Source organism: Physeter macrocephalus, chromosome 15 (assembly GCF_002837175.3).
Source record: "Physeter macrocephalus isolate SW-GA chromosome 15, ASM283717v5, whole genome shotgun sequence".
Classification (NCBI taxonomy): domain Eukaryota; kingdom Metazoa; phylum Chordata; class Mammalia; order Artiodactyla; family Physeteridae; genus Physeter; species Physeter macrocephalus.
The window spans coordinates 38,875,454-38,900,730 of record NC_041228.1 but is presented as its reverse complement, the minus strand read 5'-3'; the positions used below and the strand labels follow the sequence as shown (position 1 = coordinate 38,900,730).

Sequence of the window (25,277 nt, the reverse complement as noted above, 5' to 3'; positions counted from 1 at the left end):
TTCTTCAATATATGCAAATCAATCAATGTGATACACCATATTAACAAATTGAAGGATAAAAACCATATGATAATCTCAGTAGATTCAGAAAGAGCTTTCTACAAAATTCAACACCCATTTATGAAAAAACGCTCTAGAAAGTAGGCATAGAGGGAACTTACCTCAAAATAGTAAAGGCCATATATGACAAACCCACAGCCAACATCATTCTGAATGGTGAAAAACTGAAACCATTTCCGCTAAGATCAGGAACAAGACTAGGTTGTCCACTCTCATCACTATTATTCAACATAGTTTTGGAAGTTTTAGCCACAGCAATCAGAGAAGGATTCAGTGCAATCCCTATCCAACTACCAATGGCATTTTTTACAGAACTAGAACAAAAAATTTCACAATTTGTATGGAAACACAAAAGACCCCGAATAGCCAAAGCAATCTTAAGAAAGAAAAACGGAGCTGGAGGAATCAGGCTCCCTGACTTCAGACTATACTACAAAGCTACAGTAATCAAGACGGTATGGTACTGACACAAAAGGAGAAATATAGATCAGTGGAACATGATAGAAAGCCCAGAGATAAACCCACGTACATATGGTCACCTTTTCTTTGATAAAAGGGTAAGAATATACAATGGAGACAAGTCATCCTCTTCAATAAGTGGTGCTGGGAAAACTGGACAGCTACATGTAAAAGAATGAAATTAGAACACTCCTTAACACCATACACAAAAATAAACTCAAAATGGGTTAAAGACCTAAATGTAAGGCCAGACACTATAAAACTCTTAGAGGAAAACATAGGCAGAACACTCTATGGCATAAATCACAGCAAGATCCGTTTTGACCCACCACCTAGAGAAATGGAAATAAAAACAAAAATAAACAAATGGTACCTAATGAAACTTAAAAGCTTTTGCACAGAAAAGGAAACCATAAAGAAGATGAAAAGACAACTCCCAGATGGGAGAAAATATTTGCAAATGAAAGAACTGACAAAGAATTAATCCCCCAAATTTACAAGCAGCTCATGCAGCTGAATATCAGAAAAACAAACAACCCAATCCAAAAATGGGCAGAAGACCTAAATAGACATTTCTCCAAAGAAGATATACAGATTGCCAACAAACACATGAAAGGATGCTCAACATCACTAATCATTAGAGAAATGCAAATCAAAACTACAATGAGGTATCACCTCACACCGGTAAGAATGGCCATTATCAAAAAAATCTAGAAACAATAAATGCTGGAGAGGGTGTGGAGAAAAGGAAACCCTCTTGCACTGTTGGTGGGAATGTAAATTGATACAGCTACTATGGAGAACAGTATGGAGGTTCCTTAAAAAACTAAAAATAGAACTACCATACAACCCAGCAATCCCACTACTGGGCATATACCCTGAGAAAACCATAATTCAAAAAGACACATGTACCCCAATGTTCATTGCAGCTCCATTTACAATAGCCAGGACATGGAAGCAACCTAAGTGTCCATCGACAGATGAATGGATAAAGAAGACGTGGCACATGTATACAATGGAATATTACTCAGCCATAAAAAGAAACGAAATTGAGTTATTTGTAGTGAGGTGGATGGATCTGGAGTCTGTCACACAGAGTGAAGTAAGTCAGAAAGAGAAAAACAAATACCGTATGCTAATACATGTATATGGAATCTAAAAAAAAAAAAAACATGGTTCTGAAGAACCTATGGGCAGGACAGGAATAAAGATGCAGACATAGAGAATGAACTTGAGGACACGGGGAGGGGAAAGGGTAAGCTGGGATGAAGTGATAGTGTGGCATTGACATATATACCTTACCAAATGTAAAATAGATAGTGGGAAGCAGCCGCATAGCACAGGGAGACCAGCTCGGTGTTTTGTGACCACCTAGAGGGGTGGGATAGGGAGGGGGGGGGGAGATGCAAGAGGGAGGGGATATGGGGATATATGTATATGTATAGCTGATTCTAACACAACATTGTGAAGCAACTATACTCCAAAAAAGATGTTAAAAATAAAATAAAGGGATTCCCTGGTGGCGCACTGGTTGCGAGTCTGCCTGCCGATGCAGGGGACGCGGGTTCGTGCCCCGGTCCGGGAAGATCCCACATGCCGCGGAGCGGTTGGGCCTGTGAGCCATGGCCGCGGAGCCTGCGCGTCCGGAGCCTGTGCTCCGCAACGGGAGAGGCCACAGCAGTGAGAGGCCCGCGTACCACACACACAAGAAAACAAAACAAAATAAGATAAAAATAAAGTGCTTCCATCCAGTAACGAGTAAAACAAAGAAATCACAAAATACTTTGAAGAACAATATGCTGAATTGCCCTCTGACCCAGAGACAATTCGATCCTATGTTGGCTTTTGCTAAATATTTGTTTCATGCTTTTATTTAACTGTTCACTGATACTTAACTCCTCCCTCGTTTAGATTATAAAGCGTGTTGCAGGTCTATATCCTACAGTTCTTTCAACACACCAGGGTGCCTAGCTCATGCCTGAGATCAGAGAGGGTACTAAACAAGCATGCTGTCCAAATCTATGAATAAATAGTGAATGTCCTCATTCCTCTCAATTATTCCATTCTGGCTATGCCAATCACAGAGCCTGATGAGCCCTTGGCTTTAGTATCACGTGGCAAATGCACACCCAACAGCCATGCTCCCTTCCTCCCTGCAGGCTGTGTGCCTAGCGCCTGGGAACTAATCCTGGTTGGTCTAAGGCAGTCATGGCCGTAACATTCCTCTTACCTAGGAATTGATCTAAGAGGGGATATATATGTATATGAGACTTATGTCTGGCCAATGAGATCAATGAGGTGTTAAAGGAAAGTGCACTAGAGATTTCAGGGTAGATCTTCCTCCCCTGTAAAAGAGAGAGACGGTTCTACAGGAGAAGCCCCTGTTTGCCCCCTTGGCTACTTTTCTATTTTAGACACTGTCTTTGAGAATATGATGTTTGGAACTGAAGCAGCCATCTTGAGACCATGAGACAAGTTTGAAGACAAAAAGTCCTTGCTGAGTCTATGCCAAGGATGTTAGTTAGGAGGATGGAAAGAGTCTGGGGACTTGATAAAATAACTGAGCAGCTAAGCCAAGCGTGGGATCACTTGCCTCCACATTCCTTATTACAAAAACAGAAACTGCCCTTACTCTTGGACCTCTTTGGTCAGAATTGCTGTTACTTGCACCTGAAAGCATTCTATCTGATTCATATTACTCTCTCGAAAATTAGAAGTAATTATGTCTCCTCTCTTCTTCCAGGAAGGGCCGTATGATACAATGGAGAGAACCTCTGTTTTGGAGCCAAAGACACTCTCATCAGTCAGAATTCCAGCTGAGTAACCCTGAGCAAGTTTTTTAACTTTCAGAGTTTCAGTTGCATCATTAACTGTAAAATGTAGATAGCAATGCAGATTTCATAAGCTTACTATTATAGAAGGTAAAAAATAATTTGCACATAAGTTACTCAGTCTGGCACGCAGTAGGTGCTCAATAAATGCTAACCGCCTTGCTTCCTTTCCCTCCATGTGATCCCTGTGTGGAGTAGAAGATTCAGTGAATTTTTTGTACATAGGGAAGCACACCCCTATGGAAATGTCAAGAAGGAATGATTTCTCACTGTCTTTCTCATTTGAAGACAAGAGAAGAGATAGGGACGGCTGCCTGTGTGGGAGAGAGGCTGCAGCTCAAAGAACAGCTTATGACAAGCAGGCCGATCTATGCTGCCTGCACACAAACAAATCCCCAAATTTCATAGCTGCAACACCCTTTTGTTGAGTCTGGCGCCTTCTGCGACTCAGCTTCCCTGTAAAACATCTGCTCAAGGCCTCAATAGAGGCCCCCTCTTCTGAGCTGCTTCAGGCAAGGAGAGTCTGTTCCCCAAACTCTCCACAGCTGGGAGCCTCTGAAGCGTGGACTCCACTGCTCGGTTGGCAGTGATCCTGAGTGAGCGTGCGTGCCGGGCAGCCCCGGGGTGCCGTGGGCCTGCAGAAAAGCAGCAGGCAGTCTGCAGGCCGTGTTCCAAAGCTGACTTTGGACACACACGTGGACACACCCAGGACACATGCCCTCCCTGGACACACACCCAGATATGGCCCCCCACACACGTACACACAAACACACACACACTTCCCAACCCTGGTGAGTAGGCACAGTGACAGCCACCCTCTGGAGAGCTGGAAGCCTACCTGGGACCACACACCCTCTTCCCTTCCTCCTGAAGTCGGGAGACAATGTTAGTCTAACTCACCAACTCACCTGCAAACCCCAGCCTGAGAGGCAGGGCAGAATAGTGGTTAAGGGGCTCTACCCCCAGCTCTAGGCATTACAACTTACATGATGTTGAACCAGTTATCCAAACTTTCTTGGGCTCCTTTATCTCATCTGGAAAATGCAGATAATAATAGAATTGTGATGGTGTGTTTAAATGGTATAGCACTGTGTTTGGCGTGTGGTATGTGCTCAGCAAAACAGAATTAAGTCCCAAAGCATACTTAAGAAGAGACAGCTCCTCCCACCACAGCCCATCCAACCTGCCACCTTCACAGGCCAGAGCTCACAAGACTAACACGTCCACCAGCCCAAACTACTTGTCAGACACCTCCTATGTGTATGCACTTGGAATTCAACAGTGAACAAAGATCCTTGAAAGCTCACAGTCCAAAGGAAGAAACACACTCAAAGACAAAATCATAGCCTTGAGTTGTGATAAGTACTATGAGGGAAAAGAAGGAATGCAGTGAGCAATGTCAGTGCGGGTGGAAGCACCATTTTATCAGGAAGTCGGATAAGACCTCCTGCTGAGAGAATGACACGTGACCATGGAGGCGCTTAGTGTCCCTCCAGTGTTGGTTGGATGAGTAAATGCCCGCTGCCCCAGAGGTGGCTCTGATAGGACGATGAGTTCTCAGGGCAGAAGATGAAGAGCTCTCATGATGACACACTCGGGCCCTACAACCTCACTTCCTGAGGGACAGCCAGCCCGGTCTCGCTTCTCTCTCCCCACTAAGTGTTCTGAATGTTCTCATAAGGTATCTGGTGCCATAGCCCTAGGCGATGTAGCACCGGGCTTTGATGATCATATGTGTCCTAGAATCTTAGAATTTATGCTACTTTTTTTTTTTTTTTTTTTTGTGGTACGCGGGCCTCTCACTGTCGTGGCCTCTCCCGTTGCGGAGCACAGGCTCCGGACGCGCAGGCTCAGCGGCCATGGCTCACGGGCCCAGCCGCTCCGCGGCACGTGGGATCTTCCCGGACCGGGGCACGAACCCGCGTCCCCTGCATCGGCAGGCGGACTCTCAACCACTGCGCCACCAGGGAAGCCCAGAATTTATGCTACTTAATACTGAAGCTCAAGGCACCTCTCCCCGAGATACGCTCCTTGGATTCCATTCTGCAGGCCACTCTCTTGTCCAGCTTCTTTTCAGTGACATCATTCTTTTAGAGACTGACTTTGTTCTAACCCAATTTTCTGAAGTCATTTGAATTCAAGGGACCTTCTAGGAGATCTCAGACTATTATACACATTCATGTATAAAGAGAGAGAAAGATCCCAGGAAAGTCATTACCAGAATAACATCGGCTTGGCTTTTTGTTTTCTATTATAGACTTGTGTGCTGTGGAATATTACTAAAGCAGAGCACACCTAGTACATTTCCAACATTCTTCACTTGCCTTCCAGCTCGCTTCCATTTTCCTGCTTTATTTCCAGTATGCTGTGAGAGTAATTTAGTGCACTTTTTGCCTGAGGCTTTGTGCAGGTAATAGCTTCCTTCACCCACTATCCTTTAATCCATTTGTATTAGGTTCATGCTTCTCCTTCACTTGAAATTATTCCCAGTCTCTGCTCCTGGGCACTTCCAACCTCTCTGTAATTTGTCACCAATGCCTTCATGAATCATTAAGGACCATTCATTTGCTCACTTGTTCAGTACTTCATGAGCACCTACTGTGTGTAAGCCCTTGAGCTATGGGAATGCAAAAATGATGAAGACACACTGTTAATTACTATTCTGTGGTCTCAAGGATCTCATAGTCTCTGGTGGGAGCAGACAGGGAAACAGACAAGAACAAGTCACTCCATTAGGTACTATAAATCAAAGTATGACCAAAATATTGTGGAAATAAAGAGAAGGGAGGGGCTAATTCAGCCTTGAAAGATTAAAAACCACAGCCCAGACAAAAATATCTGAGCCGTATCTAAGCGCCCGAGAGGGTGCACGAGGGTGTTCCCCCTAGCAAATGGTGTGTGCAAATGTGCAGGGCGTGAAGCAGCACCATGCTGTCCACAGAACCCACAGCGGTTCACGCTGGCTGGTGCGCGGCACACGGGGCAATGGGAGAAGATCAGCGACAAAGATGAGAGGAGTGTGCCGAAAGTGAGTTTGGAGCAAAATGTGGGTCAGTTATGTAGCCAAATGAAAGATGACTGTAATTGACTGTAAGACATTAAATAAATAAAATTCCACAAGTCCACAGTGACAGTAAAGAGAAAATAAAGAAAAACATGTCCTTATTTGAAAGCATTAGAGGTGATTATTATATGCCAACTTCTGATTCTGAAAACTGAAAACTAAAGGGAACCAAGTTAAGCATTTATACTGCCTTTTCAGAAGGAAGTAGAGTTCATCACCAGATGATGAGGGTAAGGTCTTCCTTATAGAATACCAGCTAAGATGTGTAAAGGAAATGCTAAATTTAGAAAATCACTATTTTGTAACCCACAGAGGAATATCTGATTTGGGCAAATATCATCAATGGCTGCTAAAACCTTGGGATGAAAATTTAAGAGACCAGGATATTCTCACAGTGACCATGTACCGTCTCAGCGATTACCTGCTGATTGGAAGGGGAAAACCTATCTTTACAAAGGAAAGATCTAGTGATCACCATCTTAACTAAGAGATCAAACTGACAGCATGATAGCGGGACAACCTGTCACGTACCTTCTGAAGTGACGCCTTATTAAGTACACACCTCATTTACGCAGTATTCTTGCCAAAGGTGTTTCATCCAAATCCTCAGTTTTCAAGAAGTACAGAAGACAGAGAAAAAAGTTAAATTACACCCAGGAAGAAGCAATCAGACAAATCCAGAATGTGGAACAGCTTGTAAGACAACTGGCCTAACTTGCTTAGAAGTTCAGCGTCATGGGGGAAAAAAACTGAGTGGATTATTCTTGTTTTAAAAAGAATGAAAAACAGCAAAATGCAATGCCTGAACATTATTAGATCTTGCTTTTAAAACTAATACTATACGATAATCTTGGGAGCAATGGAAAATTCTAAATACAGACTGGATACTAGACGTTTTTCGCGAAGTGTAACTTTCTGCAGCCTGATCATGGTTTTGTGATTGTGTAGGAGACTATCCTTACTTTTTTTGAGACACATGCTCAAAAGGGGTGAAACATCAAATTATTTTCAAGTGGTTCAGCAAAATATAAACATACAGACACATGAATAAACAAATATGGCAAAAAGTTAAAAATTACTAACTTAAATGGTAGGTATATAGGTGATCACTGTACTTTTCTATCAACTTTTATGTGAATTTTCATAATAAAGAAGTTCGAAAGAAAAAAATGTAGGGTCAGATAACGAAGGGCCAGTCATGAGCTTCTGAGGATTTTGGACCTTACTCCTGAAGGCTTTGAACAGGTGATTGACAGGATCAAATTTACACCTTAGAAAGATTATTGGCTTAACGCATTCACTCCACTAGCATTTACTGACCACATACACCAAGCGCTGAGTGAACCCTGAGCTAGGTGCTGTGGGAGACAGGAGCACCAAAAAGGCATTGCTGGCCAGAAAAGCATTTACCATAAACAGAGGTGAGACACAAAACACGGAGCGCGGGTAGAGCTTCCTTGTCAGAAGGGGTGACGGGGAGAGCCGGGGAAAGCGCGGACGCACGTGCCTCCAGGTACTAAGTGGTGTTCCGGGTCACCAGCACAGCCACACCACCCCAAAAAGGATGAACCTACAAGTGACTGAGATCTCCCAGCAATTCTAGACTTCGGATCTCTTATTCCTTGATGGCAGGACCCCACTCCCATGAGAGATGCTGAAAAGTGCTAGATTTCCTTGAAGCAGAGTGTGGGAGTGTGACCCATTTCTGGCCCCAGGGACCTGACTCAGGTCCCCTGAAATCCACCAGGGACTACCAGCAAAGATTTTCTTCCCTGATGAAGACAGAGAGGACCCCCTTCGCCTCCTTCCTGCCTTGAAGTGCAGCTGGATGAGGATGTGGTGCTTGGAGCTAGGGAACCATGAGGGGAAACCCAAAAGAAGAGAAGCAGAGAGGGGGACCCAGAGCCCTAATATCCCCGTGCTACTGAAGCAAGCCTGCAACTTCCTATCACCCGGCTTCTTGTTATGGGAGAACTTCTTGTTACCTTTTTTTCAAATCACTCATATTTAAGTATTGATACTTACAGCCCCAAACCTCACTCAGCCTCCATCTGCAGCCGTGTGTGTCTATAACCAATCCTGACCCTGGGACAGAGCAGTTAAAGGAAGGCTCGGCCACAGTCTAGGTCACCCAGGCCATCAGGTCACTGCCCCTAGTTGAGCTCCAACAGCAGCTGCAGTGTGGGATGGTCAGGAAGGTTCACATTCACGTGTCAACTCTGATTGACTGGCAGTGACTAATGTGCTATGCCGACGGTTCTGATGCACCGTGTGAAGGGTGAAATACAGGTTCTGCGCAAAGAAGTGCCTAGATTCCTGTGCCAGATACCTGCCCTGGCCTCATGTTTATCATCGCATGTATGGAAGGAGTTTGGAAGCAGAAGACCTGAGTTTGAGCCCTTGGCTCTGTTGCTTACTGGCTTTGTGATTTTGGTCAAGTCATCACTTAACCTCCCCGAGCCATCTTATGGGATCATTGTTATCACTGAGATAATGAAAGTGAATGTGCTTTGTAAACCATGAAGTGCCATGTGTGGGAGTTATTTCGTCTTATATTTGTCAAACCTCAACTGAGGACCAGGTTGATAGGAGGTAGGGAGAGGAGGAAGGAATTCAAGGTTCCAGCCTTGGACACCTCACCAGAGGGTGCTGATCCGGGGTAAAGCAGCAGGACTAACACAAGGTCAGAGTTTCAGGTGAAGGTGAATCAGCAGAAGTGAGTTGTGAGCCAAAAGGGTGAAATATAGTTGGAGAAGATGCCAAAAGCAGAAGTGAAGATGCTGTAAGGACAAAGAGATAGAAACCACAGACTGGAGATAGTATCCCTGTTTTTCTTTCTTTTTTTTTTTTTTTTTTTTACTGCTTCGGCACCGGAGGGATATGTCCCCACCCAGCGGTTAACAGTGGCTCCCCAAGGCTGAGGACCTCAAGGGGTAAGAGGGTAGAAGGAGTTTCCAAAATCTTCAGAGGGGCAAAGGGGGGTAAAGTCCCCTCCCTAGGTGAAGCCACCCCAGGGCAGCGTGCCTCCTTCCCTTGTAGTAAATCAATGCAGGAAGACCAGAAGGGGAAGCCCAAAGTGTAAGGAGAGACAGTCAGAAGTAGATAGACTTTCGGTAAGCTACAGGTAGCAAGACCATTTATTGTTCTCTCCCTCCTCCCCTATGGCATAGCAGAAACTCACTACATTCCGAAAAAGCCCAGCAAGTAACAAGTTAAGAAATCAGAAGGCCTTTTGCAATAAAACTAGGTGAGAAAGGGGTAAGGGACTCTTACCAAGAATCACTCCAAGAAGCCCTTACTCTCCAGGTTATTAAAAGTCTAAATTGCCTTGTGAAGTCTGACCCAGAGGCCAGAGAATGATCCCCCATATGGATCTAAAACACTCGCCAGCCCCATGCAGGAAAAGGGAAAAAAAAAAAGATTGACTGACAATTCCAAGCAAAAGCTGAGAGGAAGCTGAAACCCAGAAGGGGGGCAGAGTTCAAAGCTGTATTTGTCCATCACTTTATCTCTCGTGTCTACAACAGAGATGATGAATGAATGGGCCCCTGGGGCGGTGACGAGCCCCAGATCGGATGGGCTCTGCAAAGTAGTAAAGGGAGGGGTGTGAAAGGGGCCTGGGAAGTGGAGGCTCCACACCTGTGAAGAAGCAAGTGTGTGAGAGGAACTGGGCAGAGCCCCTCCAGTTTGTAGCCCCAGAGGACTCTGCACGGGTCTCAAGAGGACGCTTACGCCTAAGGACAGGCTGCCCCCCATACCCTTTTGCACTCCACCTATCACTAATAGTGAGGCTCTGGGTGTTTAATTGGGAGATTCTACAGATTCTGATTCCCCCCGTTCCTTTTTAACGATGGAGCGACACTAGGCGTGCGGGCCCCCACGTAAACGATCTGGCACTGCAGAACAGCTGCCCCGATTTACACACAACACCCACCTCTTCCCACGGCTCCCAGACACACACACACACACAGGTAAGGCCGTGGAAACACAGAGAAGACAAGCACCTACAAGCCCAGGAGAGAGGCCTTCAGAAGAAACTAACCCTGCCGACACCTCGATCTCAAGACTTCTAGCCTCCAGAGCCGGAAATAAATTTCTGTTAAGTCATCCAGTCTGTGGTATTTTGCTATGGAAGCCCTCACGAATTAATACATACATCCTTATGAAACAAATATGGGCCACTTCACAAATTTAATTACCAGCCTAGCCCTAAGGCATCTGGAAACACACTATGTTTTAAATTCATTCTTTCGTTCAACATTTGAGCACCTACTGTGCCCTGAACACTGAACATGTATTGATTCAAGCCCAATATCTTATAAACCAATTTTATTTTCTTGTCATTTAACAACCCACTTCTGATTTTTTCCAGCCATTTTCTGCTGGGCAGCTTTATGTGGCATTTGGTTGTCTGCCGCTGATTCTCCACATTACTGGAAAATGGTCTTTGTTATGAATCTGTTACGAACAGTATCAGAAATCCTAGTTCTGAACTCTGGCTAGACGTCAGAATCATCTGGGGTGTTTTTAAAATACCTACACCTGGATCCATCCCTTCCTCGATTCTGATTTAGTTGGTATTTGTGAGGAGCTCTGCCAGTACGTGTATATTTCTTTACACTTCCCAGATAATTCTGATATGCAACCAAGACTGAGCATTGTTATTCTAGTTTGCAAGGTCCTTGAAGGTCACCTCCTTTGTTACTCAAAGTACAGTTCGCAAACCGCCAGCACCAGCACGGGCATCGCCTGCAAGTTTGTCAGAACTGCAGAATCTCAGGTTCCACCCTGGACTACTGCATCAAAATTCATATTTTAACAGGATTCCCCACAAAATTCAGAGGTACTCTAAAATTTGAGAAGCACTGGATTTCCATTAGAATTACCTGGACAGCTTGTTAAAAACAAGACTGCTTGGCTTCTTCCCAGAACCACAGAATCGCAATCTCTGGTATGGGCTTGGGAATCAGAATTTTATATGCTGTTCTGTAGCTAGTCACACACGGGCCTGAGGCTTAGGAATCACTCACGTATGCCATAGTATACATCCCCTCAACTACCCAGCCTCTGCTTAACTTTCCAATTCTTTTTTAAAGATAAAAAAATATAACAGAGATACAGGCTTTTATTTTTTCCATCATGCATGCAAGCTTACAACTATTTATACTGTTTCAGAACAAAGAAATAATTGCATTATTAACAGGGTGTCAATTACCAAGTAAGACAACCAGTTACTGATTACTTTTGGGAGGTTATTATCACAGAACACAGCAACAATTTCCAAATTATACTTTCAAGCCCAGAGTTATATTATGAGACCAGGACAAGCTGATAATTCTAATAGTCACACAAGTCTCCATCTTACACAGGAAAAAAGACTGATGTTCTGGTGAAAGATCTCAAGTAAGCACCTTATCAAAGACTGATAAGTCTTTATCAACAAACAGTCTCTCTTTCCTTTTGTGGATGCAGGGAAAAGGCAGCATCCCCTTCATCTCTTTTTGAGACTTCTTGTTAATTCCGGAGACTTTCATTCTAAGGCCCACCTCTGGAACTTCATTAGTTAACACGAAAAGCAAAAAACAGACCTGATGTGATAATGACAGTGCACCCCACCACTATCACCACTAACAGAGAGTCCCAATCTCCCAAAGCAGTCCTGGTTGAACTGGCACAGGATCTTGGACTTTTGATAAACAATACAGGCAGGGAGAGGGAGACACAGATGAAACCAGGTTGATCATAATTGATAACTGATGTAGCTAGGTGATGGGCACACGGGGTCCACAGACCATCCTCCCCACTTCTGTGCATGTCTGAAAATGTCCATAATAAAGAAGAAAAAGTTCAAAAAAAAAAAAAAAGCAGACCTGTACAGCTCTATTTTCCCATTAAGCAAAAAATGAGGAAAGTGGTTAGATTTACTTAGAGACAAAATAAGCAGCATATACATTAATCTTCCACATACACAAGGCCACACCTAGAACAAAAGAGAAAGCATCCAAAGTAACATTATTCTGTTTTTGTTTGTTTCTATGATTTATAAAATCCACTAATGATGAGAGAGAGACTGGACAAAACTTTGGTCACACCCTCACCTAGGCATCGCATTTGCCCAGAGCCCTTTAATTCTCCTGTCCCCACCCTGGGGAAGGTCCCTCCCCATCCGCTCCAACACTGAGAGTCAGGCGTGTTCTCCCTGAGGCTCCTCAAACCATTTCTATCTGCTCTTCCAGGCCCGCTCCACACCAGACTCATTCCCACTCTGTGTTTTTGCCCCAACTCCCCTGCCCCAAACACCCTCTCGACAGCTCTGAGTCAAGACCTCCCTAGCCCTTGGGGAACTCAGAACAAGGTCTTCCGTAAGGAAAGGGAAGTTAGTGGGTGGGGGGCAAGTGTAGTCACAGCCCTACTTTCCCACCCTCAGGGATAAGGGGGAAAGAGGGCACAGGTAAGCCTGGGCAGGGAGGGCCCACATCAGCTTTTACACCCACGGGAAATGAGCCTTGGAGATTCAGAACAGGTTGTGCGCACCCCCATCCCCATGCCCCAGGAGAGAGCCTTGGGATCCCCCATACTGGAAACTAAAGCCTACTTCTACAGGTATTTGAGGGTAGAAGCCAAGACAGCAAAGGACTGCTAAGGGTGGGAAAGCTGGGGAATGAGGTTCCAGAGGGAGAGAGGCTACCACAGAGGAGGAAACAGCAGGAGGCAACTGGGTCTTAAGGGACAGAGGAAAAGGTCGGAACAGGAGTAACCCTGCTGCCTGGGGGATTATCATTCTAGCAGATGCACAGCCATGAAAAGAATTTTCAACATCAGAATTAGAGCGTGAACCCAGGAGTCGGGAGCAGGGTCTAAACCCAGACCCACTTGGCCTTCTGGCTTCCTCGACCCTCTTCTAGCCCAGTGTGTGCGTGTGTATAGCAAGTCCCCAGCTATCTCGCTACCTCTCTGTAGAAAACCCTGGTTTTACAACAGTTTTGTTTTCTCTTTCTGAGATGTGGTACCACTGAAACAAAAAAAAAAAGGAAGGGAGGGAGGAGTGGGAGACAGGACAGGGAGGGAGGGAAGGGAGAGAGGGAAAGGAGGAAGAGAGGGAGGGAAGGAAGAGTGAGGAAGGAGGCGTGGAGGAGTGAGATGAAGTAGCCACAGGCCCACAGATCAGAAATACCTCTTCCCCAGCAACCCCACTATAGCACTCTGGTCATGTGTGAGGAAGGGATGAGGGGAGTTGATAATCAAGATACCTAGATTATAGGTGAGTCCAGTCCCCACCCTCAGCTGGAACCACAGCTTGATGACCGTGAGCACATGTCCATACATACCAGCCCGCCCATCAGTCTGGCAGCCAGGAGGGTTCCTGGAAGGCTGGGGAGGGTAGGTGTGTGTCTCATGCACCGGCAGGGGGCCTGGGTCCACAAGCAGTTCTTGAGGTCCTTGTTGACCAGGAAGCCAACTGGGGCTGAGAGCAACCTGGACAAAACTCAGTGGCCAAATAGTGACGGGGCATGGTGCAGACCCTGACGAAGGTTCACCGGGAGAAAGGCCCAGAGGCAGGAAGAGACGCATGACGGTACAGAGCACACGGCATACTGCTTCTCGCCCTTAACCTCATCTGTGTCCAGGAGGGCAGCATGGGCCCCTGGCCAAAGCCAGAGATCTTGTAGATGGCACCTTGGCTGGTGACCCCAGAGCCACAGAACAATCAGTTTTGGCTGATGGCCAATACCATGTGCACAAGCTTCATTTTGCAGTGGCAACAGAAAAGCTTGCCATAGATGGCATGCATGGTCACATGAACCAGCCCAGCAAGGCATGGGCCCTGAAGTAGCAGAGCTTAAGGATGCACTGGTCCTCTTGTTGGATGACTCATGAGTGTCCACGTTAAAGACAGGTGGGAAAGGCCAGAGCCAAGAACAGGGTCCAGGCAATGTAGATAAAGGCAGCACACATCTGAATCATGTGTGTTTAACATATAAACAGTAGGGGTGAGATCACGTAACATGTGACACTAACGTAAAAAAGCAAGAATGCCATGGGGAGGCAAAAGAACATGATCATAAACACCATATTCTTGTAACTGAAGTCCAAAGGGAATACAGGGCACAGAGGTCAACATGAAGAGAAGGCAGACAGCCAAACACATGTGGTCAGCCAGGCACGGGTCCAGCAGGAGGTAGTAGGAGACTTGTGCCGAATCAATTGGACTTGTTTACCCCAGGCTCTGGGGTCTCCACTGGCTGCCTTGCTGGACATGGCCTGCCCTCCTTTCCTTTCTCTGCTCGGGCCCCTTCACTCATAAGGTAGTACTGCAGGGGATTGGGCCACAACTCCTCGTTGATTATCTCCACAATCTTGTCAGACTCAATGGAGCTGTGGTTTGAAAACCACCCAAAGAAGCTCCTGGTGTTGTCTGGGTTCCCCTGGCTTAGGGACTGAAGATCGTGCCCTGGGAGCCACTGGATTGGAGTAGAACGAGACACCACCTGACCGGAAGGACCACACCCATATTCCTTGATGAGCACCTTATTTTGGAAATACGGGTTGCGCCCAAAGTAGAACTTGATCTTGTAGCCCAATCTGGCGAGACCAAGCTCTTCCACCTCCAAGCTATTCAAGTAGCTGAGTACCTCTTTATCTTGGTTGTTCAGAAAGGATGAGAGCTGGGGGTGGTTCTGAAAAGCCTGCCCCCAGAAGCCCGGGATATTCTGGATGAGGAGATTCCTGCGCTCCAAGTGGTGCAGTCGCAACTGCCCAAACTTGCGGGAGAGTCGCAGGTAGGCCCTGTCTGCCTGGGCGTTCATGGTCTCCAGCTTCAGCTGGACGTTCTCCAGTGTATCCATGCTGCCATCTGTTGCCGGAGGCCCTGACCCTGCATCCATCTCCACCTTCTTTTCCTCTACCACTGAAACGGAGGCAGACTCCCCAGTGGTCCCTTTCTTCGGTTTCCCAACAGCTACGGCCGGAGACCCCCTCCCCACTGCGCTACAGGTAACTGGGGCCTTCTTCCCAGCAGGGCAGCGCCGATTTCCAACGCGGGGGACATTTTTCGGCCTTCCCACGGTCCCCACGGTTCCCACGAAGACAGTGTCTGCCACCAGGCGCTCCGAGAGGTTTGTGGCCTTCCCCGGGCCGGGCCTGGGTGCGGCCTGCCCGCGATCCCCCGAAGCCCGGGCCCGGAGCGCGAGGCCACAGTCCAGGGGGAGCCGGCAGGCACCCTCTTCCCCGGGCCGGCGGGGCAGCACGGGCGCAGCGGTTTCCAGGCCACCCCAACCCGCGCCAGCCTGCACCTGTGCCGCCTTGATCTCCTCCCCGAGCCTCTGGCACTGTGGAGCGTCCGGGTCGCGTGGGGCGTCGTCAGGAGTAGCGCGGACTCGGCCTTTGGCGCGGCCTTTGCCACGGCTTTTGGCGCGGGAGGACTTTCTACCCCTACTTCGGCCGCTCATGATGGTAGCTGACTCAACTTCAAAGGCACGCTCCGGCCCTGCGGCCCCTGGCGCTAGCTCGCTGTCCCTACCGAGAGGGCCTCTCCATGGCAACCGCCGACGTCACGACTGCACGACTGTACCGTAGCGCGAGGACTGGATGCGCCCGGTGATTGGCTCCACTGCCGCAGCTGCGCACCAGCCGACCCTCACAGACGCCCCCACCCCTATGTCACCCCAACTCGCTTTCACTGTTAGAGAGGGCGGTGCTTTCGTTTAGTTTCTTCCCGTTGGTCTCAGTTGTGCCCTCGGGGTCCTCTTATACAAGACACCCTCAAGACAGCCATCATGTCAGTTCCCCTATCATATACTTTCTAAGCTAAATATCTAAAGTTCCTTCAATTATCTTCTGTGACATCTATCATGATGAAACTGCTCCTGGTCTCTGTGTCTCATCTTTGAAAACCTTTGCTGAGGGATTTGCCCGGGTACCTTAACTCCAGGGACTTTAAAGGTAGGTACCGTAATGCCAGGCCACAAAGCGATGTGATACGTGGTGGGATGTCAGTAGTAACTACTTAAAAAAAAAAAAAAAAAAGCAACTACTATTTCATGAGTATCACTATGTGTCAGGCACTTTAGTATGTGCTTTATATGCATTTTCTCAATATGTGAAGGAGGTATTGTTATCATTCTCATTTTCCAGATGAGAAAACTGTGGCTCAGAGATGCCGAGGAACATTCCTGAGATAACGCAATAAGGCATGGAAGCACAATTCTAACCCAATTCTGACTCATAACCTTTATTTGATATTCACAAGTGTCTAATCCTTCCAGACCTGCTCAGCTGTAAATTACTGCGTTAGCGCTTAAGAAGGCCAGCCTTGCCTGTTAAACCAGCATCAGCCGAGCACCTCTTCATCCTGGGACCGTGACCTGAGTCCTCTAGCTGCCTCAGGCCTAATTTACAGAGCTGGGCTATCAATCAAGGTATAGGGCCAGGAGTGAAGGATACAAGTCAGAATTCCTATAACTGGAGTAAGATGGGAATGTGGTCAGAGAATTATTTAATTATCATTGAAGGAGTGGAGCAGGGCTTCCCAGGTTAAAGTTCAGAAGCAGACCCTCCATAGTGGCAGTGAGGGGGCCCTAGAAACTTCTTAGAGACTGCAAAGAAACAGCCAGACAACCTATTTCGTGTTCACAAGAGAGGCCTGGACCATGCTTTTACTAGCCAGGTGAAAGGACCATGAAATAGCGAAGCCGGTGACGAGGTTATGACCAGTATGAAAGTTTTCGGGTTGTCTCTTTAAGTTCAAAGGGAACAAGAAGGCCCTTGCAACCAGCTAATGGAGAGGTAAGCCCCAGTATCTCTGGGTTCTCAATACCTCTTTACTTTCATTACTCTCGTGTGGTTGTGGACCGGCAGTCTGGCATCACCTGGAAGCTTGTTAAAAATGCAGAATTTCAGGCCCTACCCCGGACCAGCTAAATCAGAATTTGACTTTTAACAAGATCTCAGTTGGTTTGTATCCACATTAAAATTGAAGTATAGGAGACAAGGAAAAAGAGGAATTGTTTGATACAGTTGGGCCTTACTTTAAACCAGCCTGATACAAACGACTCTGCTAACTTTCCCAAAGGCTCTACAATAGCTTGCAAGGCTCTCCGTGATCTGCCAAGTTCCCTCCCTGCCACTACCCAGCTTACCTCTCTGACCTCATCCTCTTGTTTCTCCCACCCCCTTCCAACTACACTTGCCTACTTACTGTTCTTCAAAATTCTAGGTAGGCTTCTGCCTCAGGGTCTTTGCACTGGCTCTTCCTTCTGCCTTAAATGCTCTTCCCCCAGATATGGTTTACCACCTTGGCTGGCTTCCTTCACACTTTGCTCAAATGTAACCTTCTCAATGACCATCCTATTTAAAATTGACACCGAGCTCCATCCTTCTAACTCTGCGCTAACTTTTTTTATTCCTTAGCACTTGTCACCTTCTAACATGCTACCAATTATTTATTATGTTTATTATTTAACTGTCGCTCCTCGCTAGAATGTCAGCTCCGTGAGGGCAGGGATCTTTGTTTTGTTCACTTGTGACTACAACAGTGTCTGATACATGAAAAGCACTAAATAAGTGAAAGAACCAATCAAAGGAGAATTTTTTTAAATGAGTTTATAAATTGATTGTCTGAAATCAGAATACCCCTCTTTTCCCCACAGAAGCAATTTTATAGACGAAGGTTGTATACTCAAATCAATGCATGGAAACCTATTAAACTCATAATTTAGCTAAAAACGCATCTTTGGATATGGGCACCACTCAGGGACAATCTTAGGTAAAAAATCTAGAGTGACACATTTAAAAATTAAATTAGGGGAATTCATATTTGACTTAAAAGGGATTAAGCCAAGGGTTACCTTAAACTCGTTTTGAGGGCCCTTTCATAATCACTTCTTCCCAAGGCCTTCCATGATAACTCCAGACCACAGTAAGCAGCCCTGTCTTTGATCTTACAGAGAAGTTGTTAACTGTAATATATTCATTTATCAATCAGACATGCAGTTTTTGTGCCAGTCCTTGTACAGAATTACCTCTTAAACCAGATAACCACAGTCTGGAATTCTCTGTAATATCAGGGGGAAAAAAATTAGCTGAAGCAGCCACTATCCCTCTGTAAACTGCAGAAATTGATAGATTGGCCCACTTCTCAGAGCACTAACAGTTGGACCAACCTCTGTTGTCAAGAGCCTTAATCCAGCATCAGCATCTGCGTCATGTAACGCTCACCCATGACTAAACCACTACAGGATTAACGTAGGCTGGCCGCTACAAACAATGTTTATTGTACATCTGCTTGAGCCTGTTTTCATCATGTCAAAGAGATAAGCATCAGGTAAAGGGAAACAAATGTGAGACTAACACCTTATATAAAGATACTCCTCTTCTCCTTGAGGAGCTGGCCTGTGCTACTGAACTGAACTGTTGGTTTTCTTCCGAGGTATTGATATTTAATTTATATGAGACTATATCTTGGGTTCCCAGTTAGATAGTAAACTGTATAAAGGTAGAGACTGTGTCTCTTTCTTTTATCCCTCAAAGCACCTAGCATGGCCCTTGCACATACTAGTAATTATAACAAAAGTTCACATTTATTTTGTACTTTATACAGTACCATGTTCTAATTCACTGAATCCCTACAACCATGCCATGGGACAGGTGCAGTTATTTCTCCCATCTTAAGAGATGAGGTTACTGCTGTACAAAAAGGTTCTGTACCTTGCCCAAGGTCACACAGCTAATAAATGGTTTTAGCCAGGCAGTCGAACTCCTGCACGCATGCTCTTAACCACTACTCCATGATGTAAAATTATGGTTTGATAGATTGAAATATCAGACTCTCTCTAGTGGGTAAAAATACCTTTCAATTTTCAAAAATTATATATATATATTTAATATAATTATACATACACACACATGTACATACACATTCATATATAGATAAACTAATACCTATATATATCAATCAGTCATGAATCATTTTCTGTGGGGTGTATATGTGGCATGATGATACTAAACAGAAGTGAGTTTCATTTCAACAGTCCAGGTTGAGAATAAAGCATCTTCATTTGCACTGCATTTGTCATAAGCATTCTATGACTATTATGAAGGAAATACAAATTTACTCTCATGAACTCAGAAATCTGGAAGCATTTTGACCTTTTCCCAAAAATTAGGCATTAAATCCACGGTAATGTAAGCATTTAATTGATTCTTTTAAATAGTTGATCATTAGCAAATATTTATTTAAAACGCTTTTCAAAATATTAGAATAACTAGTCGTCACTTTTGTTCTCTGAAAATTGTACTTCCTCCATTCCTTTTAAGGTCTGATTTCCTCCAATCATAGAAATTAACAGGCTGGGAAAAGACATTCCAGTCATCCAACCTATGGCGCAGCCAAGAGAACAACATTCCCCACCGTCTCCCTGCCGAAGGGCTTTAAGATCCCAGATGACATTTTTTAGCCACAAAGGTTTTCTTATCCCCCAAGGAGATAGTTTGAGTCTGTTAGATCAAACAGTGAGTATTGCTTACTATAAGACATTTTGCCAACTAACCCTCCCAGATTTGGAGGATCATAGAAAAGGAGTTCTTCAAAATTCTAGGTAGATCACAGAAAACATAGGGAATATTTCTCAAAGCCAAAGGAGGGAGAGAAAAATCTGCCTCTTTGTGGTAAATTTCAAAAACGATTTGAACTTAACATCTTGAATAATGTGCCTAGCTTCTTCCCAGTTCTCACTCGCCGCCAAAGACCAAAATTTTACAACACCTAAGTTATTCAGTTCGTGTCATAGAAGTAGCTGTAAAATATTTTAAAATATTGACAGGTGTATTCTTCCTTCCTGGCATTTTCTTTTTACCCTACAACATTTTCACCATAAAAATTAGATCTTTAGGCTAAGGCTTTTGTTCTAGAAAAGGGAAAACACCGAAGAACCCAGCAAGAGGAGAGTTTATCAACTCAGATGCTTCACTTTGAATTTCAAAATAGGTTCTTGAGAGGGGAAGATACAGTAGCACTGAAAGAGAAAAAAAAAAAAATTTAGCTCTGCAAGAGCAAACCTGGGAGCATTAAGAGCATAGAGTTTCTAATATAAACCATAAAGGAAGAAAAACATGTGATGATATACAAGCCAAATCTCCATCACACAAAGAGGAGACTAAAACCTTTCCTGAGCTGGGGTTGAAGAGCTTAGGGAAAATTGAGAGAGTGCATTGTTGGTGCAGGATCTTGAGAAAGGAATTCTCACAGTTACCCCTCCAGGGGTCAGAACTCTTAGGGAGCTAGTAGAGACCATCCTCCCTGGAAAGATAGAGATCTGAGAGTAGGGAGGACTAGTTCCCAACTTGAAAACTGGAACTCAGACAAGAAATCCTCTTAGAGGGTTTCATTCCGTCACAAGGATAAGTATTGCCAAAGGAAGTTCTTTGAATTTTAAGTGTTCTAAGTGTTAAGTTACCTAGTTACTCGAATTGCCATGTTTAAGTTCATCTGAACTTTATAAATTGCTGCAACTATGAAAATTCATGCTCATTACAGTAACATTACCTAGACCAGACCCAATATCTAATGGGTTTAAGCCATGCAATACCAAAGGCAAAGAAACTGAAGGGACGGGTGACTTCAAAACTCTTTAGAAGATAAATGACATTGATAATTTTTGAAAATAACAGAGGGTATTAAAAAGAAGCCTCATAAAACATGGTTATGATTGCAAAAATCAAAAAATTATGAAACTCCAAGCACCAAATGTGAACATTTTCACTACACTTTCGGGAGGGACCCTAAAGCAAAAGTAAGTGCTGTCCAAGAAAGTCTTCCATTGACTGGTTATGTGTTGAACTTAGAACCATGGGTGCACCCCATTTACTGCAGTTATTACTTTTAATATGTAACTTAGTAATTTATCATACACTTGAATTCCACCTCTAGTTGGGTTACATATGCAAGTCTTTGTCTCCAACCAGATCAGAAGCTTTATGATTTACAAAGGCCGATCTTGCCTTCTATGTAAGCTGCACAGTGCCTTCCCTGAATTACCACACAGTCATCCCCCAATTTCCACACAGCCCTCATCAATTTCCAAAACAAAAACAAGCTGTCCTCAGTCAGTGCCTCCACGTGTTGTCTACTGCAGAGAACAGTAGGTGCAAGGTCTCTCTCTTCCCTACCATCTCTTTTCATGACACTCAGGGATGTTTTGTTCATATTATACCCATAAGTTTATTATCTTTATTGCTCCCTTTCCTATATTTACACACACACTATTTTATTGAAGTATAGTTGATTTACAATGTTTATGTGTGTATATATGTATGTTCTTTTTCAGATTCTTTTCTATTATAGGTTATTATGAGATATTGAATATAGTTCCCTGTGCTATACAATAGGTCCTTGTTGTTTCTCTATCTTATACATAGTGGTGTGTATCTGTTAATCCCAAACTCCTAATTTATCTCTCCCTCCCACTATCCCTTTGGTAACCATTCTGTTTTGTAAATAAGCTCATTTGTTTCATTTTTTTAGATTCCACATATAAGTGATATCATAGGCTATTTGTCTTCCTCTGTCTGACTTACTTCACTTAGTATGATAATCTCATGGTCCATCCACGTTGCTGCGAATGGCATTATTTCATTCTCTTTTATGGCTGAGTAATATTCTCTTGTATGTATATACCACATCTTCTTTATCCATTAATCTGTCGATGGACATTTAGGTTGTTTCCATGTCTTGACTATTATAAATAGTGCTGCTGTGAACATTGGGGTGCATGTATCTTTTCAAATTAGAGTTTTCATCTTTGCCGGATATCTGTCCAGGAGTGGGCAGCTCTATTTTTAGTTTTTTTAAGGAACCTCCATACTGTTCTCCATAGTGGCTGCACTTACAATTTACATTCCCACCAACATGTACACACACGCACTCTTAACATCCTTGTGCCTTCTCTTTTTTTCCCAACAACACATTAATAGTACAGAAATATTCTACAGAAAGAAGTAAAGTTGGTAGATTTTCACTTGGAAGATTAATTGGGAAGAAAAGATCTCAACAGGACTTGGATATGAATCTTGGGATATCCCAGGAAAAAAAGTCATTAAGAAAGGACAACATGGAAAACAGAAACTGGAGTCACCCTCATTTCATATAATCTAAGATCCCGCATGGGTTACGCAGGGTCCTGAGATTGAGGAAGGCCAGGATCTTCATGGAGGATGACCAGTACCTGCAGGGAGTTGGGGTCTTAGGATGGGGGTGGGGAAGTGAATCCTCTTATATCACCCAGCACATCTCACACACCAGCCAGGTAGCTATAGGGGTGAGAAGACCCCCCCCCCTTTTCAAACAAGACATCAGTTTTCATGAGGCTAGGAATTTTCATCAAAGACATGGGGAAAATGAACAAAGAATATTAAATTGAATTTTAAATTAATAGGCAAGCATTCTGCAGTTAAAATGTTCTATCATATGTTGCAACCAACTAGCACCCGTAAGCATGAGGTTTCATTGTTCCATTTCCTTTTACCTGGACTAATTTAACTGAAGATAATCCTTGTCTTCTGGAATGCCTGCTTCGGTTATTCAGTCTGTGTTTGTGTAATATCTGACGGCAATAAGACATTTTAAAAAGCACTCAAAATTAATAGTCAAGAAAAAGAGTAAAAGAAAATAAAGAACTCGAAAATTAAGAAAAAAAACAGTGAAATACAGTCACCCCTCAGTATCATGGGGGATTGGTTTCGTGATGTCACCTTGAACAAGAAAATCCAGAGAAGCTTGGGTCGGTCCCTTACATAAAATGGTGTAGTATTTGCATAAAACCTAGGCATGTCCTCCCATATACTTTATATCATCTCCAGATTACTTATAATATCTAATACAAGTAAATGCTATGTAAATAGTTGCTGCTGTGCAACAAATTCAAGTTTGCTTTTGAAACTTTCTGGAATTTCTTTTAATACTTTCCATCTGAGGTTGGTTGAATCCACAGATGCAGAACCTGCAGATAATGGAGGGTCACCTGTCCCCAAATGTGTCCCAATCCGTTGTGTCTCCTACACTCGCTAGAAGCTGGGCACAGATTTGATTCTGACCTTTCACCTACCAGTGCAAAGAGAGAAATCAGATGTGGTGTAACGTTCATGATGTTTGTAATATGAAAAAACAAACAACAAAAAAAACAGGTTCTCAGAGAAAATACATTGATCCTCAATGCTGAATCCAGAGAGGAAGATCAGGATTCAAGTCCCAGTAGTATCCTGACACTGAGTCCAGCACCGTGGTACCTGTAGCACCGCCTTATAGGCTGGTGAGCAGCCAGACAAAGAGCCATGTTGTAAATGCAGTTCCATGGTGGTTCAGGTCCAGAGCTGGAAGGCTTAATCTAAGGAGGCAGTTTGTAGAATTTCGAGGAGAAGCTGCGTGTGTGTGTCTTGAAGGCAGCCTCTGCAGCGTGGCCCCCTCGGCTGACAGTGTGCCTGGAGCCTGGATACGGCATCACATGAAGAGCGGGCTGGTGAATTTCATCCTGCTCCTTGCTACCAGATGGGTCCAGACCTTTCCTGAGAGCCATGCCCTCCTCTCGCATTCCTTCATCTTGTTTTCTGTCTCCCCTCACTTTCTTTTCTTTCCTTCCCCCGTATACTGATGTGTTTAGAGAAACCATTCCAGCTGCTTCAAAAACTATTTTCCTGCTCCAGGTCCTCCCCCATCCACACGCAGACTAAGCCGAGTCCCTGTGAAATTAAGCCATGTTTCCCTCTCAGAGTGACTTTGTACCTCAGTGTCTCCACAGTGTCAGAGGTGTCGGTTGGGGTCAGGGTTCAGGTACAGGACCAGGCACGTGGCATAGGTGAGTGAAGCAGGCCCAGTGCAAGCCTTTAGGGAGTTAAAGAGGGAGTCATGCCCCATCTCAGGCTGGCAATTGCCACTCCACTCCAGCTGATTGTAGCCATGGAGAAATCTATTTTTATGTGAAATTTCTCACTTTAAAAATCCTGTGAGAGCCAAACAAGACAGTTCTGCTTGTAGGCTCTAATTTGCTACCGCGGTTCTACATCCTTGTTTTTTTAAAAGAAAAAAAAAAAAAACTCAGTTTTTACGTGAAATCATGAAGGAATGTCTGGAAATTATTTGAATTCCTCCCAAGAAGAGCAGTTTTTGTGGTTGTCCCTCGAGAAAAGCCTATGAACGTAAAGAGAGGTAATATGATCAAGCTGGACTCCACCTTACGTTGTTAGGGCAAGTGAGGAATTGGTGGCAACTGAGAGACAGCTTTACTCAAGGTGAGCCCAAGTGAGGGATTATATTTTTGTCAAGATTTTTATCCTTTTTCATTTTAAACTGCAAAGATGATGATCATTATTTTTAATTGGTTTTATTTTTTCATACGTTAAGACTCTGTGCTACCTCCGATTTCTTAACATGTGTAACTTAGACTCCAAAGCTATTTTCATCTCGCTGCAATATGAAGGCTATGCAAGATCAGCTCAGGGACACATCCATACTGCTCTCTGCCCCCAGCAGCCACATCTGGACAGCTCTACTGAACAACTAATGCAATTCTGACACAGTGGTAGATTTGAGTGACTAACGCTGCCTCTCTGTTGTTTTTTTCCTCCCCTTCTTTTTTTTTTTTTTTTTTTTGGGATGTATCTTTCATTTATAAGTTGCATGCATTTGCTTCTGCTGGATGTTTTTGTCCATCAATCAAATTCTATTTTTTTTTAACATCTTTTTTTTTTTTTTTTTTTTTTGTGGTATACGGGCCTCCCTCTGTTGCGGCCTCTCCCCTTTGCGGAGCACAGGCTCCGGACGCGCAGGTGCATTGGCCATGGCTCACGGGCCCAGCCGCTCCGCAGCACGTGGG

At 44.5% G+C, this 25,277-nt stretch overlaps 1 protein-coding gene and 1 long non-coding RNA gene across 7 annotated transcripts in view; one reads left to right on the top strand and one right to left on the bottom strand.

Annotated features, from left to right (window-relative positions):
- TSPYL5 (TSPY like 5) overlaps nucleotides 1-15,963 on the bottom strand; it is a 112,756-nt gene extending 96,793 nt beyond the window's left edge. For 2 of the 4 annotated variants that reach the window (XM_028500485.2, XM_055091015.1), the window contains exon 1: nucleotides 13,665-15,963. In XM_028500485.2, coding sequence (XP_028356286.1) covers nucleotides 14,616-15,863 — 1,248 coding nt within the window. In that variant the 5' untranslated portion in view covers nucleotides 15,864-15,963 and the 3' untranslated portion in view covers nucleotides 13,665-14,615. Of the gene's footprint in view, nucleotides 1-11,521; nucleotides 12,395-13,664 lie in introns of those variants that run through there. The other 2 variants (XM_007122780.4, XM_028500486.2) reach the window with 2 other exon arrangements.
- Nucleotides 15,964-16,285: 322 nt separating this feature from the next.
- LOC114487878 (uncharacterized) overlaps nucleotides 16,286-25,277 on the top strand; it is a 66,213-nt gene continuing 57,221 nt past the window's right edge. For all 3 annotated transcript variants that reach the window (XR_003683394.1, XR_003683393.2, XR_003683395.1), the window contains exon 1: nucleotides 16,286-16,356. This is a non-coding gene — a long non-coding RNA (uncharacterized lncRNA). The remainder of the gene's footprint in view (nucleotides 16,357-25,277) is intronic.